The 20,576-nt window shown below is 42.9% G+C and overlaps 1 protein-coding gene across 3 annotated transcripts in view; it reads left to right on the forward strand.

The window, feature by feature from the left end:
• Positions 1-18,523, forward strand: part of FBXO21 (F-box protein 21) — a 149,898-nt gene extending 131,375 nt beyond the window's left edge. For all 3 annotated transcript variants that reach the window (XM_074296765.1, XM_074296775.1, XM_074296783.1), the window contains 6 exons: positions 2,014-2,094; positions 9,610-9,749; positions 13,298-13,359; positions 13,456-13,563; positions 17,043-17,090; positions 18,243-18,523. In XM_074296765.1, the coding sequence (XP_074152866.1) occupies positions 2,014-2,094; positions 9,610-9,749; positions 13,298-13,359; positions 13,456-13,563; positions 17,043-17,090; positions 18,243-18,320 (517 nt within the window). In that variant the 3' untranslated portion in view covers positions 18,321-18,523. The remainder of the gene's footprint in view (positions 1-2,013; positions 2,095-9,609; positions 9,750-13,297; positions 13,360-13,455; positions 13,564-17,042; positions 17,091-18,242) is intronic.
• Positions 18,524-20,576: the final 2,053 nt, after the last annotated feature.

Here is a 20,576-nt window from a genome sequence, read left to right on the forward strand (position 1 = left end):
ATGACACATGGCTGGCTTCAAACCTTGCAGTATTTCAGGGTTCTAATTCCGTTTTCCCTAATCATTTATCACAGGTCAATCACTCATGAATGTATCTAAATCACAAAATTTCTCCTTTGAAATATATATATGTATATATATATATATATATATATATATACACACACACATATATATGTATGTATGTATATATATATATATTTCAAAGGAGAAATTTTGTGATTTAGATAAATTCATGAGATATATATATATATATATGTCACCTTTCCTATGACAAACAATGAACAATGCATAGAAACTTGACCTCTGAGTTTAAAAGACCTGCATTCAAATTTGCTTCTGACTCATACTAGTTATATGATCCTGGGCAGGTCACTTAATGTCAATTGCCTCGCCCCATCAAAAAAAGAAAAAAAATGATTTTAAGATGCAAAGTGGGTGCTGTTCTGCATTGGTAGAGAGAATCTCCTGACCTGGAGATCTCTTCACAGGTCTATATTTTCCTCCCCCTCCCCCTCAAGTACCTCTCCAGGAAAAAAGTCACCTATCCACCGCATGAAGCATATTTAATTTATGGTCACGGCCAGCCCCACAAAGGATTTGTTCAGTCATCTCTGATTCTTTATGATCCCATTTGGGGTTTACTTGACAAAGATACTGGAGTGGTTTGCCATCTCTTTTCTAGCTCATTTTACACATAAGGAAACAGAGGCAAACGGGGTTAAGTGACTAGCCCAGGATCACACAGCTAGATGAATCTGAAGCAAATTTGAGTTCAGAAAGAGGTAGCACTTTTATCTACTTCAACATCTAGCTGCTTCTATAATTAAATGCCAATAATATTAATTTATGGTTTTCTAAGTGGAAAGAGGGGAGGGGAGAAACAGGAAGAGACAAAAATCTGGCTGTGTGGAAGAAAATTATCCCAACTATCAACATTATCCAAAAGTCAGTGGTGGACTAATCCATTAGACCATACACAAGCTGAGGAAAGGGACCATTTTTTGCTTTTCTTTGTTTCTTCAGTGCTTATCACGGTATCGGACACACAGTGGGCATTTAAATGCCTTGATTTGGCTCCTCTCCAGAGGTCTTCAATAAAAAGCTTTCTCCAGTTCTAAAACCATGAACTATGACCAACTCAACTCAGATATTCTGGGGTCAATTTACTCCTTTTTGGCTCCATTCACTATTCCTGAACACTGTGGACCAAAGTGCCCCTCCCTAGCCACCTTCCTCCCCTTTAGAACGAAAGCTCTTTAAGGGGAGGAGGAAGGACTGTCTGATTTTGTATTTGTGTCTTCTGTGTTTAACAAGATGGTGAAGTAGATAAAGAGCTAGATCTGGAGCCAGGAAGGATCCAGGCTCAGATACTTCCTAACTGTGTAACTCTAAGCAAATCATTTAAATCTGTTTGCCTCCGTTTCCTCATCTGTAAAATGAACTGGAGAAGGAAATGGCAAGCTATTCCAGTATCTTTGCCGAGCAGATCCCAAATGGGGTCACACAAGAGTCAGATATAACTAAAAAATGACTGAACATCACAAGAACAATAAATGCTTATTTATTCATTTATTCATTCACTTATCTATTCATTTATTCAGACTGTAGAGGAGATTCCAGTTCAAGGACAAATTAGATTGTTTGGTCTCTGAGATTCTTTTCAGTTCTCAGATTCTGTGATTCTATTTGGTATACAATAGGCACTTCATAAATTCCAGTTTACCGAGTGCTTCCATTTGACGTTAAACTGCTGTCCTGGGACCCACATTAATGGTTAAAAACAGAAACACAAAGGGGCAGCTAGCTGGGCAATGGATAGAACCCTGGCCTTGGAGTCAGAAGAATCTGAATTCAAATCCAGCCTCAGACACTTGATATTAGCTGTATGACCTTGGATAAGTCACGTAACTCCAATTGCCTCAAAACAACAACAACAACAACTAACTAGAATAAATAACAGAAGATATGCTCTGATATGTTTCTCTTCTTGGTCTTTTCTTTTGAAACCAGCAAAGAAAACTTTAATAACATCCCTGACCTGGAGCTCAACCCAATCAGATCCAAAATCATCCGTGCCTTCTTTGACAACAGGTAAGAGCTCTCTTCGCTGGTTTATCAGGTTAATGAATTTGAATTCTTATTATCATCAGTCATCAATCAACTAATATCATCAACAGCAATTATACAACTGTAAATTTTTTTCAAAGCATTTACCATGCCTGATAGATCCTTCTTTCCCAAGTCAGCAAGGGATAGTATAAGGGGTATTATTATTTCCATTTTACTTGTGCAGTCATCTCAGCAGATGCCTTGGGGGTCTAGTGTTATTATGTTGGGATTTGCCCAAAATTATGGTAATAACACTGTCAAATGCAAATTTCTTAACCTGTCTCTTCGGGGACAGCAAGATAACACAGTAGATAAGCTAGAAGGTCCGGAGGCTGGAAGAGATGTATCTGAATCCCTCATTGGGATCAGCTGGCAACCAACTAGTTGTGTTGATTTCTCTCAGCCTCAGTTTCTTCATCTGTAAAATTAGGATAATAATAGCATCTATCTTGGAGGGTTATTATGATGATAAAAAGAATAATGAATGTCAAAGTTCTACCTTATGCCTTATGCAGGTTGTCCCAAAGCTCTCAGTAAAGTTTTAAGCCTTGACAGCATTTAAGCTAAACTGAGACTTTTGGGACACTGTGTCAATAGCTATTTTCTTGTTTGGGCATCTAGATGGGGCTAGAGTAGTGAGAGCACTCAACCTAGAGTCAGAAAGACCTGAATTCAAATCCAGTCTCAGACACTTAGCAGCTGTATGACCTTGGATGAGTCACTTACCCCTGTTTGCCTCAGTTTACTTATCTGTAAAATGAGCTGAAAAAGGAAATGGCAAGCCACTTCAGCATCTCTGCCAAGAAAATCAAAAATGGGATCACAAAGAGTCAGACATGACTAAATGACAACAATAATCTCATGAGCCCTAGGAAGGAGATATCACAAGAATTAAGCTTATTTTACAGATAAGAAAACCTTAGGAAGGTTGTGTCAGATAAGTTGTAAGAGAGGTTCTTTTTCAGATGTGGATGGACTAGGCTGAGGGCACTTGGGATCTCCCAAATCCCATGCATAAATTTCAGGATCTCTATGAACCTGCTTGGGAAAAAAAAAAAAATCCATCTTCATTTTCATAATCACTAACTAAAATTCAGCATTTCCTCCAATTATTTAAAAACACAATTATGAGAAAGGACCTTGGGCCTCATCAGAAAGTTGGAGAAGTCCAGACTAGATTAGTTGATGAGATTCTTTTCATCTGTCAGTGAGTGTAGCTGTCCGCGGTACCCATGATCACAGGGCTAGAGGATTTGAACCTGTCCCTGACTCCAAAGCCAGATTCTACCCTCTGCACCATACTGCCTCCTCCAGGATTATATAGCTAATAAATAACTCATTATCTATGCATATGTTTTGAAAATAAAAAGCTATAATTTAAAAAATATATATTTTCCCAAGTACATGTAAAGGCAATTTAAAAAATTATTATTATAACTTTTTATTGCATGGGTAATTTTTCAACATTGACCCTTGCAAAAACTTCTGTTCCAACTTTTCCCCTCCTTCCCTCCCCCCTCCCCTAGATGGCAGGTAGTTCCATACATGTTAAACATGTTAAAGTATATGGGCCTCACATGAGATCACATACATAAAGTGCTTTGCAAACTTTAAAGCACATGCAAATGTCAATTATTATTATTAGCAGCAATAATAGTTAGCATTGTGGGGGAGGTGATCAGGGTTAAACAACTTGTCAGAGGTCACATTGTTTTGTTAATGTGTTTAAGACCAGATTTGAACTCAGGTTCTCCTCACCCAGGGCTGGTGCTCAATCCACCTGCCATCTACTTGCCCCATTTAAATAGCATTTTAAGCTTTACAAAGTGATTTACAAATATTATATTACTGGGTGGGTGATGTAACTTACTATTTACCTGACACAGCCCTAGTTTCCTCATCTGCAAAGTAATGTTGGTAATTACAGCATACATTTCACAAAGTTTTTATGGGGTTAAATGAGATGAGATAAAATTTCATCCATTTCATAATGGGGAAACTGAGGCAGACCATGGTTAAGTGATGTAGCCACAGTGACACAGCTAGTACCAGAGGCAGAATTCTTTTTTTTTTCTTTTTTTTTTTGGCTTCCCCTGAGGCAATTGGGGCTAAGTGACTTGTCCAGGGTCACACAGCTATAAAGGGTTAAGTGTTTGAGAGCAGACTTGAACTCAGGTCCTCCTGAATTCAGGTCTGGTGCTCTCTATTATATATTTTAAATAAATAGCAAATTGTACATAATAGATTTTCAGTTTCACGTAGAATCATCTTTTTGAAAAAATTTACTATGTTATAGAAATTTTTTTTTTATTTCTTAAGATAGGAATAAAATAAATAAAATTTTAAGAACCATCAAGCAATCTCAGCAAACTCAGATGATTTTCTGCCTTCATCTTTCAGCTGACTTTTTATGCCTTGATGTAATTTTAATTTCAACATAATAAAATCGATTATAGCCTCTTTTATAGCTTTTAAGTAAAACTCTATTTTACTTTGGAGTTAGAGAACATGAATTCACATCCTTCCTTTTTTACTTACTATTTGTATAACCTTAGAAAAATCACTTAATAAATCTGAGTCTCAATTTACATAGCTGTAAACATAAGGAAATAGGGGCAGCTAGGGGGCACAGTGGATAGGGCACCAGCCCTGAATTCAGGAGGACCCGAGTTCAAATCTGGTCTCACACACTTAACACTTCCTAGCTGTGTGACCCTGGGCAAGTCACTTAACCCCAGCCTCAGGGGGGAAAAAAAATTAAGGAAATATATGCTGGATAATTTTTCAAATTTCTTCTGGCTCCAGATCTATGCTTTATATCTTTTTTTTTTTAATTTTTAAATTAATTTTATAATTATAACTTTTTTTTTTTTGACAATACATATGCATGGGTAATTTTTTACAACAGAGGCAGAATTCTAACTCAACTCTTCCCAATTCTGCTTTGCTGCCTAATTTTCTCCAGTAGCAGCTTCTGTGATGGAACCAGGAGTTAGGAATATTTTTTCCCAACTCCTTAGGGTCAATTAGCCCCTTCTGGAAAAAGAGCACAGAAGATTTAATCATTTCCTCTCTGGTCTCCACAAAATGCCTGAAAACATAAGGAAAAGGGGGGAAAGAACCAGCTTATTCTGGGGACAAAAAACATCTACTATATTTATCCTGCATTTGCTTAACTATGTTCATGTCTCCCCCTACTAGAAAATAAGCTCCTTGGGGATAGAGGCTGTTCCATGTTGCCTTTATATACCTAGCATTTAGCCCAGGGCCTGACACACAGTAGGCACTTGTTGCTTGATTTTTGATCCATTAAGTCCATAACTGTACCTTGAGACACCGGAAGCCCAGTCTGGGGAGATTTCTTCAAAATGGAGAAAAAGTAGAAGGGAAAAAGGAGGACTGTGTTTCCCAGGCCCCGGAGACCTCGGACAAGCTTGTTTAACAGCGATAAGAGTAGGAGTGAATAGCCCAGTGGGTGGGGAAGGTGGTGCTAGGAGGTACAGGCAGAGATAACCACTGTTAGGTTACACCTTAGCCCAGGGGGTTTTTCACTTTTAAATGGGTCATTCGCCCCTCCGGCAGGAAGGGACCTCTTCTCAGGAAAATAAAATACTTGCTATTACAGGGTTACAAAGGAAACCAATTACTGGAAAATACAGTTATCCAAAGTTTACAGACTCCAGCCTGAGAACCCCAGCGGGGTGAGGGGGGAGAGACAAAGCTGAGAGGAAGGGGAGAGAGTAGGGGCGAGAGGGAGAGACAGATACAGAGAGACACTGAGGCAGAGAGAGAAAGGCAGAGACAAGGTGAAGAGGGGGAGAGACAGAGAGAAAGGGGAAAGGGAGAGAAGAGGAGAGAAGGAGAGACAGAGACAGAGAGAGGGGAGAAGGGAGAGATAGACTGATAAAGATGGAGATGGAGACAGAGGCAGAAAGAGGACAAAGAGACAAGGGGAAGAAGTAGAGGGGATGAGATAGACTGATAAAGACTGAGATAGAGAGGAACAGAAAGCAAAAGATAGAGAGAGAAATAGAGAGAGAGGGGAGAGAGAGAGAGAGAGACAGAGACAGAGACAGAGACAGAGACAGAGAGATACATGAGAAAATTGTAGCTGAGCCCCAGACTAGAAAGCAGGAGACCTGGATGTGACACTGATTAGCTTCATAAACATGGGCAAGCCACTTCTCGGGACCTCAGTCTCTTCTTCTGTAAAATGAGGTTGGACATCATCATCATCATCATCACCGCCATCATTATCATCATCACTTTACCTGTTTTCTCACTTGTATCTCACAAAATAAGAGGGTTGGATTAGAGGGTCTCTTCGGTCCCTTCTAGTATGATTCTGCTTTATGAAGTGGCTGTGATTATCCCCATTTTAGAGATGACAAAGCTGAGGTTGAAAGAGGTTACAATCTAGAAGTCTGACTATTGGGTTCCTGCAATATTCAAGGCATGAGTGGCCTTAGGCCGATGCCCTCATCTCAGTGAACCTCAGTTTCCTCCTCTGTAAAAGTGGACCAGATCACCTTGAAGATCCCATCCAGTTCCAGATCCTCTTCCCAAGCTTAAGTGACTAGATTGAGAGAATTGTGGAGTCCATAGCATTCAGTGTTAGAGAGTATGGTGGAGGGGAGACCTGGGGAACAATAAGGGAGCCATACTGTAAAGCCTGAAGATTGACTCCATGCTCGGATTTGGAAGGTGGCGGTGGGGGAGACAGAACCTTTCAGGGGGCAGCGGTCACTTCCAGGATGAAACAGATTCAACCTCCGCACTGCTTCCTGTCTCAGTCTGTTTATCCCCACATCACAAACACTTCCCTCCATCTTGAAAGCCCCTCATTATCTGACTGCCCCCTACCTTTCCCCAGTAGGTGTGTAATCAAGGTCTGCTGAATGGAAATGAGAGCGGGAGGTGATTGCATGAGGGGACAGGAATAAATGGAAAATAACAAATCAAGAGGTTAGTGGGAATGGGAGAACAAGAGACTCAACTGCTTAATTAGGGCCAGAAACCGGGAGACCAGCTGGGCCTGCTTGGATAATATGCCACTTTTGCGTCCTGCCTCAGAGGGTTATTGTGAGCATCAGGGCAGTCACGCTGCTTCTCTCCTCCGATTACCTTGAACGTGCTGGTCTAGACACCCTCTTGTGCCCCCTAATAAAATGCCAGCCCCTTATAAACAGGACCCTTTGTGCTTCTGCCTTGGCACATGTGTCTGTACTCAGCATTTTGTATACCATAAGCACTTAATTTAGTTCTTTTCTAGTCGTGACTGATTTATAAAGGATTTGAGGAGGCAGCTAAGTGGATAGAGCACCAGCCCAGAAGTCAGGAGAACCCGAGTTCAAATCTGGTCTCAGACACTTAACACTTCCTGGCTGTGTGACCCTGGGCAAGTCACTTAACCCCAATTGCCTCACTTCATCCTGTTTTTTACATAAGTTTCATGAAGTTGTGATTGCCTATTGACTTTTAAAATTCTATGTACTGTTGTTTAAAAAAAACCCTACCCATGCATATGTACTGTCAAAAAAAATTATAATTAAAAGAAAAAAATTCTATGTATATATGCTGTGTACTCTATTATGTATTATATATATTATGTACTTATTGGTAGTCGTTGTGGTAGATTATACTCTGGACTAATGTCCATTCTATAGTTGAGATTTGAAGTGGTCTTCCAGACCTCAGAGCCAGTTCTCTATTCACCGTGTGTTCCATCTCCCTGAATTGCTCATTCCTTCAAAAAGGAACAACCCAGATGAGAGGACTACCCACCATGACTTTCGAGGGACCTTTTAGGAAAGAGACTTCCGTGTCTTGTCTAGCTTTAGACCCACCCTCTGCTTCTTTCTTGTGTTCTTGGGCTTCCTGTTGCACCTTAAGCCTCCTTAAGAGTGTCTGGGAGCCAACGCATGTATTGGGTAACTATGGGGGGCTATTTTTATACGGTGTATATTTAGTCTGCATCTCCTTGTAAGAACAGTGAGATTATTTTAAATAACAAGGCAGGAGTGGGAGAAGCTCTCTAATGTAGACAATTTAAGACCATGGGATCACTTTTGGAAGACGTGCCAAAGGGAAGGTGCTTCCTGCCACTTGCAGGGGAGACATCTCTTTCCCTTTCCTTCCTCGGAGTTTACCCTGCCTGGGATTCACTGTCTTGTTCCTGGCTCTGGGCCTTGGCGCTTCTTAGAGAATGGCCCTTTGGGATGAGAAGTTTATAGCTGGGAAGCAATCTCTTATTTAACCGGTAAGGAAACTGAGGTCCTATGAAGTGTCCTGCCCAAGAACAATTCAAGTGAATTGTGTTAATTTTCAGGCTTACTCGCTGTGAGAACTTGAGAAATTTCTCTGGGACTCAGTTTGCTCATCTGTAAAATGGAGATAAGAATATGTCTAATATGTACCTCAAAGGACTGTTGGGATCACCAAATGAGTACCTTATGAACTTTGATGGGCCAGATAAATGTCATCTCTTTTTATGAGTTAGCTGAATGGGCCAATCCCACAAGGAATAAAGGTGCTGGGCCATATCGTAAGATTATACCTTGCCAGGTAAAGGCAATTATCTTCTCTTCACATGATTAACAGTCTCCTCAGGGTTGAGCCTATATCACCCAGGTAGTGAAATAAACACAGGAGTTTGGAAGCTTCCCTCACAAAAATTACTTTTTGTCCCAGGCAAGTAACTTTTTTTTTTAATTCTTTCTGAGGCAATTGGGGTTAAGTGACTTGCCCAGGGTCACACAGCTAGGAAGTATGAAGTGTCTGAGGTCAGATTTGAACTCAGCTCCTCCTGACGTCAGGGCTGGTGCTCTATTCACTGCATCACCTACCTGCCCCTTGAGTAACTTTTTTCAAGGGTGATTTGGAGCCACTTCAAAAATCAGCAAGGAAGCCCCATAGAGCACCCGGCCTGGAGTCAGCAAGCCCTGAGTTCAAATTCAACCTCAAATACCTAGTAGTTATATGACCCTGGACAAGTCATTTCACCCGATTTACCTCAGTTTCCTCATCTATCAGATAAATTAAAGAAGAAAATGGCAAACCAGTCCAGTACCTTTGTCAAGAAAACCCTAAATGGGGTCCAAAAAGATCTGAATGTGACTAAAATGATTAGATACCAACAAAAATCAATTTAGAGATTAGAAAAAGCCATTCCACAAGGTTGTGGGGTTTTTTTGTTTGTTTTTTTAAGTCCTTACCTCTACATCATAATCTCATGGAAAAAGTAAGAGGCAAAAAAAAATGGAGAAATCTGAGTTCTTGGCCTACCATCACCACAAAAGAACTGTATGGCCCTGGGTAAGTGGTATGACTAGCCTGTGCCTCAGTTACCCTGCCTGTAAGATCCAAATGTCAATAGTGAGACACAGTGAGAAAGCATTTTCTGTGAAGAAAATTACCAGAAAAGGTAGCTTATAAATATTTTTCCTTGAGTGGAGGAAGTTCTAATTTTTCCCCCTCTCTCCCTAATTTCTTCTGGAGGAACCTCCGAAAAGCACCCAATGGCTTGGCTGATGAGATTAACTTTGAGGATTTCTTGACCATAATGTCTTACTTCAGACCAATCGAGACCAACATGGATGAGGAACAGCTGGAGCACTGCAGAAAGGAGAAGTTAAGATGTAAGTGTGATGAGAAGATGTTAAGTTTGCCAGAGGGAGGCCCCAGATGTCTGGAGATTAGGCAGTGGCGGCCCCAACTTGGCCCTGATCTTCCACAGAACTTCATTCTACAACCCGTGGTCAGAGCCAGAATTTGAACTCAGATCTAGTGTGCTTTCTACTATACTGTCTTATCCAGGGTTCCTATACAGGATGTCCTAAAAATCTTAGGGCAGTTCCCGACTATTAAAACTTAAAATGGCACCAAGACTTTGGGGGACAACTTCTATATGAAACAAAAGGGGAAAGTATTTTTATGAAGTACTGGGATATTATTAAGGGATTATGAACGGGACTGGGACTATGAACGGAAAAGCAAGATAGTCCTTTATTTTCTTTTCTAACAAGGGGAAACACTACCTAGAGGAGGGAACAGGTGCGGGGCAGATGGGAAATCCTTAGGGAGCAGCAGCATTTACAGACTTACAACAAGACCCAGTTCTTGTTTATCTACAGTGATGAGGGTACAATGGCGAGATGATCCCATGAGGTCAATAAACCCAAGTGTTATTAATAAAGAGATGTACATGACATAATGGATGGAGAGCCAGAATTAGACTTAAAAAGACCTGAATTCAAATCTTGCCTTCCAGGTCAACCACTAACAACTACTGTTTTGAATCCAGTCATCCACTTAGTTCTAATTCCATCTGATTACATTATCCTATCTCTGTATGTATTTCTCTATAGAAAGAGGATGATAAACTGTATCAAAAGCTTCATTAAAACTAGGTTTCCTCATTATCTAGTCTAATAAACCTGTCAAAAAAATGCTATTAGTGAGAAGTAGATCCTGTGTTTGATGAAACCTGGTTGGCTCATCGTGACCACTGCTTTCTTTTCTAAAGGTTTGTCCACCATCTCTCTCATAACATATTCTAGGATTTTCCCAGGAGTAGAAGTCAAGTAGACAGCTTATAGTGTGATAGGCTCTGATCGCTTTCATTTTTTCCCTAAGGCAATTAGGGGAAGTGACTTGCCCAGGGTCACACAGCCAGGAAGTGTTAAGTGTCTCAGATTAGAACTCAGGTCCTCCTGACTTCAGGGCTGGTGCTACCTAGCTGCCCATTGCTTTCATTTTCTAAAAATGAAGGCATTTACTCTTCTCCAATCCTATCTTACCTTTCCCATCTTCCATGAGCTTTCAAGTCTCACTGATAATGGCTCATCAGAGATTTTATTCCTGAACATCTCCTATCACTCCACCTCATTCTCCAGACCAGTGCTACTTGACTACTCCATGCTGTCTGTCTCTCTATAAATATATAATAAACCTCTTATTTACATTATTTCAATTTACCTTTTTCTGAACTGTAGACTTCCAGGCCCCAGAGCCATTAAATATATTCTGTTACTGCTTCAGTCACTCAATAAACATTTATTAAATAGGCCCAGTACTAAGCTCTGGGATTACCAAAAGAGACAAAAGAAAGCCCCGTCTTCAAGGAGTTTACCATAGAAGGGGGGAGACAACAAGCAAATATATACACGACAACAAGTTATATACAGGATAAACAGGAAATAATTTAAAAAGAAAAGGCACTGATATTAGGAGGGGCTGGGAAAGGCTTCCGGTAGGAGATGAGATCTCAGTTGGGACTTCTGGGAAGCCAAAGGGGTCGATAGTCAAAGCTGTGGAAGGAGAACATTGCAGAGAGAATCAACATTACAGGGGCCGCTAGATGGCACAATGGATAGAATCCTAGCCCTGAAATCAGGAGGACCTGAATTCAAATCTGTTCACAGTCATTTGACCTTTAGTTAGCTGTGTTGATTACTGGGCACCTTAACCCCAATTGCCTCACCAATTTTTTTTTTTTAATCAACATATAAAACTGCCAAAAAGCTATTCCAGTGTCAGGCTGCATGATTAGAACTCCATGCCCAAAATAAAGGGCAGTAATAGTCCCACCGTGTATTGGACTATTGGAACCCATGCTGGATGTCATATTTTAAGAGGGATGTTGACAAAAGGGAATATATCAAAAACAGCCACCAGAAGATGATGATGGGGTCATAAAAGCATAGCATAGGGAACTGAGAAGAATCAGTTCTAGAGCTGGAACAGACCTATCAGGCCAGCTAGCTCCATCTTCCCATTTTGCAGATAAGGAAATGAAGGACAGAGAGGTAATGACTTAAAATCATCCAGATGGTAATTGGGAGCGATGGGGTTTAAACCCAAGGTTCTCGAATCCAGAATGGGTGCTGCTTTCTCTAAACCACATTGCTTCCATTGCTGTCTTCCACTGTGAAATTAGACTTAGTCTGCTTGGCCCCAGAGGGCAGAAGTAGGACCAAAGGATGGCCAGTACAGGGAAGCAATTTTGGTCAAATGGGGTGACCTCCTTCACGATTAGCTGTTCAAAAATGGAATATGTTGCCTCATGAGATAAAGATTTCCCCATCAGTAGAAGTAGAAGCAGAAGTAGAGCAAATGCTTTCCGGGGATATTAGAGACAGGATTTATGCATCAAGTAAAAATAAGATAATATGATTCTGTAATTAAATTACATTAATTTATTCTATATTCTATATAATTCCAGGGGTAGCTAGGTGACTCAGTGGATAGAGCACTCTTTCTGAAGTCAAGAGGACCTGAGTTCAAATTCAGCCTCAGATACTTATTAACTATGTGATCCTGGGCAAATCACTTCCCCCTGTTTGTGCCTCAGTTTTCCCATATGTCAAATGAAATGGAGAAGGAAATAGTAAACCTCTCCAGTGTCTGTTGCCAGCAACAACAAATATAATTCCAGAGGCCAGAGTAAGTGAATATAACAAGACTGACTTTGCCTCCACCTACAGAAGAATGATCTAATAATCAAATGGAAGGATCTGCCTTGTGGGATGATAGTTAGCCACAGAGGAGTTAGGCAGGTGGAGGTAAAAGAATTAAGGCCAGTGACAGAGTCCCCAAGCCATCCTCTTTGACAAATATTTATGATGTACAGATTATAATACAAATAATCTGGAGTGGCCATAGCAAAGTATACTATGATCCATTTCTATAGTGAGTTTTAGCTTGCTGATTCAGCTTTTTGGTCATCTCTTTCTTAGTTGGGTTGATTTCCAAAGAGAAGGGAAATGTCAATGGGGACATAGAGCCTTCTGGTTGCTTCTGTGTATGATGGAAGACCTGGGATGTCTGGGAGTCCCGTGACCAAGAGTATTATTTTCATATCTAGGCAAGAAGTTTTAACATGACTGATTCTCATTCTCTTCTCTCTCTCTCTCTCTCTCTCTCTCTCTCTCTCTCTCTCTCTCTCTCTCTCTCTCTCTCTCTCTCTCTCTTCTTTCTCCCTCCTCTCTCTTCTCCCTCCCCCTCTTTCTTTTTTTTTTTGTCTCTTTCTTCTCTTTTCTTATTTTCCCTTCTTATATTCTCTCTCTCTCTCTCTCTCTCTCTCTCTCTCTCTCTCTCTCTCTCTCTCTCTCTCTCTCTCTCTCTCTGTCTGTCTGTCTCTCTGTCTTTCTCCCTCTTTCTCCCTCTCTTCTTCCTCCTCCTCTAGTTCTGTTTCACATGTACGACTCTGACAGTGATGGACGGATCACCTTGGAAGAATATCGAAATGTAAAGTATGGTCCCCACCTTGGCCCTCCCCTTGCCTTCCAGGAGGCCTCTGCACACTGACTCAGATGTCACTCGAATCTGTCTCTGCCTTGGTAGGTGGTAGAGGAATTGCTTTCTGGAAACCCCCACATTGAAAAGGAGTCAGCCAGATCCATTGCTGATGGAGCCATGATGGAGGCTGCCAGTGTCTGTGTGGGTCAAATGGTGAGTACTGGAAGACTAGCCAAGCCTTCCTTGGTTGGGCTTCTCAAGGACTTGTCTGTTCCTTAACGGGGTAAAAGGTGAGATCTTCACATTGGTAACTTGAGTCACAAAACGTCTACCTTCCCCGTGGCATCCCAAGCAGAGTGGAGAGGTGTTTCAGCTGATGAAAAGCTCGTGTGTCCCCTAATGATATTACTGAGAGACAGACTGCCAGCTGCAGCCGTGTGAGCTCAGGCGCTGGGGCTGTCCCCGGAGATGGAGGCTTTGGGTCATTTTATTTACTCGTCTTTTTCAGGCCGGTCTTTGGGTCCTGAGGGAGGCTTCTGGCTAGATGGAAATCTGGTCCATTCAGCAAATTAAACTACAGCAGCACAGAGGCCCACAGCACTGGTCACGAGGGCCTGGGAGGCCCCGCTTGCTTCCATACTGGGCCAAACTCCCATTTGATTTAATTATACTTTCCCTCCTTAAATTACTCCCAATCCTACTTCAGTTTCAATTGGCGACAGCATTCTTAATTTCCCATAGTAAAATTGTTGGCAGCTGCCGAGCAACATAAAATCCACAGACACATTTTAGTAGCTGCTGGATCGGGTGTGTGTGTGTGTGTGTGTGTGTGTGTGTGTGTGTGTGTGTGTATGTGTGTCTGTGAATGTGTGTGTGTGTGTGTGTGTGTGTGTGTGTGTGTATTCTGTGCATTTTCCCAATATTGCTCTATTTTTGCTAAAGTCATTCCCTCCAAAGTCTCATGGCATGGCAACTCGCCGAGCTTGGAAAGGCTTCAGATATGGGCCGGCGATGGGCTGTGCATCTGAAGAGATGTGGATTAGTTCACAGAACCATTAGGCAAATTCAAAACTTATGGAATGGTTAGACCCAAAGTATAGTAGGCAGCTAAGTGACCCAATGGATAGAGTGCTGGACTAGTAACTTGCTGTTACTCTGGGGAAGCCAATTGAATTGTTTGCCTCAGTTTCTTAATCTGTAAAATGGAGCTAAATATAACACCTGCTTGCTAGGATTGTTGTGAGGATCAAATGAGATAACATTTGTAAAGCACTTGGTAGATTTTAAAGCCCTACGTACCCAGTAACTGCTTTTGTGGTTGTTACTTAGGTTACTTAATGATTTGCTATCATTAGAAGGTCTTTAGCAAAATGCTTCAAAGATCCATCCTTTCCCCGTTCAACCGTCTTATCAATGGCCAGGATGAAGACATAGAAGGTGTGTTTATCAAACCTGCAGATGACACTAAGCAGGAAGACTCCTGTGACAGTAACCAGGGACATCCCAAGGGGCTACAAAAATGGCATGTAATTAAGATGGTGAAATCAAAAATATCTGTAAAGTCTCACTGTCAGTCAGAAAGAATCAACTTCAAAATTACAAGATGGAGGAAAACGTGATTAGAAGCTCCTTTGAAAAATAGTGGGATCTTTTAATGATTATAGACCCAGCAGATGTCAATAATGTGATGTGGTAGCCTCGGTAACTTAGGTTGGTTTAAGAGAGGGCTAGCATCCAAAATGAGAGAAATGGTAGTTCCGTTCAGGACCCACTTAGCCCTAGTGGGCTCACACAGTAGTACTGTGCTCTTCTGGGTGAGGGAAGTCATATTTTAAGGGACCTGCATCACAACCAGAAGGGACCAATCAGGACATGACATCCTGTCAAGACCATGTGATCTGAGATTCTGCATAAGGAAGAAAACATGGAGATGGGAAGACTTAGGGAGGAAATGGAAGTCTTCTTCCAGTATCTGAAGAGAAGTATCTTCTTCCAATATCTTCTAGGGATCCCAGAGAGTGTGAGTAAAAAGGATGGGTGGAAATGACAGAGGCAGATTTAGGCATGATGGAAAATTCCTAATAATGACGCATTCTATCCCAGAATGCAATGGGTTCTCCTTCATGAAAGGTTTTCAAGCAAAGGCTGGGATGTGTTAGAAAAATCCATGTTCAGACACAGGCTGGCCTACAAGGTCCCTACAAATCTTTTGTCTCAGAACAACTGTGGTTTATCTCAGGGAGGCTCAACCCAAGTTGACACGCGGTAATAGTTATTTTGGTCACTGTCCCTCAGACAAATGCAATCGTAATCTGCCTTGCTGGAGGGATTATCCCTGCTAGAATGGACCTAGCAGATTGTCAATAAGCATTTACTTTATTCCTAAATGCTGAAATGCAAATAGAAACAAAATGAAAGTTCCTGCCCTCAAGGAGTTTATATTCCAAAGGAAATTGGGGGGGGGGGGAGGATCCAACACATAAAAGGAAGCGGACCAGACAATAAAATCTTGGACCCATGGAAGCATCTACAGGCATCCACATCTGCGAACTGCTCCAAAAAGTTTGGTAAGCACAAGCCTGCAAAATTTAGGAGGCAAATGCTCCAGAAAAGGCTTCCAAGAGAGACACGTTACCTTTACTTAATGTGTGGATGTGTATGGGCAAATATTTTATGTAAATGCAACACACAGTAGGTTCACAAGACTATAGGGCGAGAACCTGGGAGAGACGGAACTCGGGAGTACCTGGGCCTCTCCCACAGAATTCTTCCAGAGCGGGATGTTCTGAATCTTAACGGCCAGGCTGGCCTTGCAGTCAAGGAGATTCCATCCCCGACACCTGCTCAGTTATAGACGTGTGAAAAAGGTTAACTCTGGAGCCCTGGATAACTTTCAAAAGCTAAAGTGATGGGCTAGCCCAGAGCCGGGAGCAACCCAAGAATGGAATTACAGACCCAGAGCTTCTCCTCCCCAAAGCTGTGTATGAACACACACATACACACACACACATATACACACACACACACACATATACACAAAGGCACCCGGTTAGACAAACACACATAGATACAAACACTGCACACACATTGTGATGGAGACATATACAAATGCATGTACATAACACGCACGCACATTTTCACATATCCACACCAATGCGGTCATGTACACCAAACACAAATGTACACGTATATGCACAAATGCATATGCACATTTGTTGTTCAGCCATTTTGTGACCCCCATTTTGGAGTTTTCTCAGAGATGCTGGACTGGTTGGCCATTTCCTTCTCCGGCTCATTTTACAGATGAGGAAACTGAGGCAAGCAGGGTGAAGTGATTACATATATATATGACATGTGCGTATACACACATACATACATGTGAATCCACACACACACTCACAAAGGGCTCCTCAGGCTGGTGAAATCTCTCTGCTGGCTCGCCATCAGCTGGACCTTATCTCTAGTTAAGCCCCTTTCGTCCCCATTCTCCTCATCGGTTCTTGCCCCAAAGAGGCCCAGCCTCGTTTCCTTGGAGGCCGGTGGTGAGGAAGAAACCCTGTGGGCCTTTGGCCTTCTGTCCTCCCAGACTCCCGCTGTGAAGGATGGAAGAGCAGACCCGGCTGGTTCTGGACCAGCACTTTTGTCCTCCCTCTCCCTAGTCTCTGCTCACTTTGTGTTTGCTTCATCCCTAGCAACCGGATCAAGTGTACGAGGGAATCACCTTCGATGACTTCCTAAAGGTGGGTGCTACTGGAACAAAAGAGGCCCACCTTCTGGGAGCGCAAGGGCGGGAAAGAAGTTAGGAATGGCGTTCCTCATCCGAGCTGGCGCTCTCTGATTTGAGGGGTGATTGTGGCTGTGGGAGGGAGATGCCAAAGCCCTGGATTCTGTGAGACTGTAAGGACTCCCCATTTCTAGCCACCTGGCTGCCCCGGGGACCAGGTCCCACATGGAAGGAGAAGCGCTCACTAATAGAGGCTAAAAGTTCTCACTTCCAAATGCTCAGCAGCTGTCTGCACTTCACACAGGCATTCTCCCTGTCCTTCAGGTTGGGGTCCGATGGGAGAAAATGGAGCCGGAAAAGATGTGAAGGGAATGAGGGGAGAGAAAGGGGAAGATAAAGAGGAAGGGATGAAGAGAAAGGAGACAGAGATACAGACAGAATGAGGAAGAGAAACAAAGAGAGATGGAGAAGGCAGAGAGAGAGAAAGAGAGAGAGGAAGAAGAGGGATGAGGAAAGAGGGGAGGAAGGGAAAGAGAGTTTAAAGGCCAGAATTCCTGATTAGGACTCAATTTGATTGAGGTTCTAGCCCCCCCCCCTCCACGCACAGCAAGCCCTGAGCCCAGAGCCTCAACTCACTCCTTAGTAACCGGCCTTGGGGTGCTCCTCTTCCAGAGGTGAGCACTTAGTAAGCACCTGTCCAATCTCAAATCCCAGCTTTACAAATCTTATCTCACTTGATCCTCACAACAACTCTAGGAAGTAGGTGCTAGCAGTATTGTCCCAGTTTACAGGTGAGCAAACTGAGGTAGGTACAGGTGAAGTGACTAGCCCAGAGTTACACAGCTGGACCAAACTGAACTCAGGGCTTCCTGTCCCCAGGCCCAGTGCCCTCTGCCCTGTCCTACCTCAGCTGGCTCTAGGATAGAAGGGAACATAAAGCAGGGCCACATGAGCCCCTCAGAAAACTAACTGGGCTTTGACCTCCTGCTCCCCAGTTCACACTTGCAGTACAGACAGAAGGGACTGATCTCCATGGTTCCTTCTGCACGTGCTCAGAGCTTTTCAGGCCTGGCCGAGGGGCAGTGCTGCAGGGAGAGGGATGGCCATGGGTTTCTCCCCATCGGGCCTGGCAGGCTCCCTTTAATGGTGACCTCTCCTCCCATTCCAGATCTGGCAGGGGATTGACATAGAGACCAAGATGCACGTCCGCTTCCTCAACATGGAGACCATAGCCCTCTGCCATTGATCTCTGCCTCCTCCTCCGGCCGGGAGCAGCGCTCTGCAGAGGCCAGAGATGTCGGCCATGGCCGTGAGCAGCTTGGCAGGGCCGTGGCTCTTTTGCTACTGACATGTCCACAATCATCCCACTCACGTGCTTCGGAACCGAAGGGACAGCGTGGGAGATCTCACTGACTTTTTACCTCCAATAAATTAGGTTTTATTAATGAACGCGGCCTTGGCGTGTGTGTCTGCAGAACAGTCTGATCATCTTGGAACTGGGTTTTTGGGGGGCCGTTTAGTGGCACCCTGCCGGGTGTGTACTCTCTCTCTGAAAGGGTCCTGCCAGCTCTCGGGCAACATTAAAGCCAACAAGACATTGGCTAAAGGGCTCTTTTTCTCTAATTTGACAAAACAAGCAAAGTAGGGTTCATACTCAAGCTCCTTGAGGAAAGGAAAGCTTGCACCTCCTTAAGGAAGATTTCAAGTAGCCCTCTCCCTTAGTGGGATCCCATAATCCCTTGGGTTTATGCAATCACTCTAACTAAATAGTAAGGAGGGGAGGCAGCTAGGTGGCTCAGTGCTAGAGGCAGGGAGACCTGAATTCAAATCCAGCCTCATTAGCAGTAGGACGCCGCACCCCCTTTGCCTTATCTACTGAAGAAGTAAATGGCCAGCATGCCAGAATGTTGCCAAGAAAGCCCCACGGGGAGTCAGAAAGAGCTAGACATGATCAAGCAAATAACAGCATCGAAGATTTAAGCTTAAACTGCTCCCCAGAACACATTTGAACTCAGGTATGAGATTATTTTATGAATCCCTCATAAATTTCATTTTATTCAATTAATCCTGCTGCTTCACAGCCTTCTGGACGACCCCAGTTCTCCTTTCCCTTTGGGATTGGGTAAATGGCGAGACCTGCTCTGAATAAGGCTGGGAGCTGCTCTCCATTGCCCCTGCCATCCACTGGGTCCCAGAGGCCTCCCCCCAAGTCTAGGATGGCCCCAAGTTCTCAGTATCTGGCTGAATTCCTCTGTTCCTCCTGCTCAGATGCTCTTCAAGAGCACCAGTTTAGGAATCCAAAAAGATCTGAGTAGTCCAGGGGAGTGGATCCCTTTTCCATGAATGATCCAGTAGGTATTTACTAAGCCTCTTATTCTCACCTAATATCAGCAAGATATAATCAATCAGTCAACATTTATTAAGTGCCTACTGTATGCCAGGCACTGTGTTAAGGACTAGCATTACAATAAGAGGCAAAAGACAGTCCCTGTCCTCAAGGAGCCTACAATCATCTAATGAACAGTGTTAATTTTCCATCTCTCCAGCACTAATTGTGCAGTATTAAGGGTTCGGCGTGAGGGTTAGGGTTACAGTCACACAGGCCGTGCATTTAGGGGGAGTGAGCCCAGCTGGATGGTGCAGTTAAGAGTCAAGAAGACTCAAATCCAGCCTCAAGCACTTCCTGGCTGTGTGACCCTGGGCAGGTCACTTAACCCTCAATCCCTGCAGTTTCCTTATCTGCAAAATGAGCTGGAGAAGGAAATGGCAAGTCACTCTAGTATCTTTGCCAAAAAAAACCTCAAATAGGGTAACAAAGAGTTGCACGCAACTAAAAAAATGGCTGAAGAAAAACGCTTTTTAAAAATATAATTGCACTCACAATTATGCTATTCACATTTTACTTGAAAGTGAGGCAGAGATTAAGTGACTTGCTCAGGGTCACATGGCTAGTAAACATCTCAGGTAGGATTTGAACTCAAGCCTTTCAGGCTCCAAAGCCTATCCAGTGAAACATCCAGCTTCTTTCTAATGTTCACTAGACCATGTCTCTGCTCAACCTCACAGAAGCATCCCATTCTAAACCACTCACACTCAGAACTATTATAGTTATATAGAATTATATATTATATTAATTAGGGACTGAAATAAAGTTGATAGGCAGTAATGGAAATCAGCTAGGACCCTGGTGGCCTCTCAGCAAGATGGTCTGGTCTGGATGGACAAGAGCTACACACATAAAAAAGGGGTTCTGTTATAGCATCATTAACAAAGTTCAGAGATATTATTCCAGGCTTCGGAAACGGGGCTGGGATGCTGTGTTCTCATATTGAGCAGCACCTGTAATAATCTTGATGAGCCTACATCATCTCAGGTGTCCCAAAGCTGCCGGGGAGTTCTGTGATGTCCCCATTCTCGTCTTTAAAAAACCTGTTAGTGTAAGGGATTCTGGGAAGACAGAAGAGTAGGTTGGTAAATTTCAAGCTCTCCAGATTTCCTCCAC

Source organism: Sminthopsis crassicaudata, chromosome 1 (genome assembly GCF_048593235.1).
Source record: "Sminthopsis crassicaudata isolate SCR6 chromosome 1, ASM4859323v1, whole genome shotgun sequence".
In the NCBI taxonomy this organism is placed as follows: Eukaryota; Metazoa; Chordata; class Mammalia; order Dasyuromorphia; family Dasyuridae; genus Sminthopsis; species Sminthopsis crassicaudata.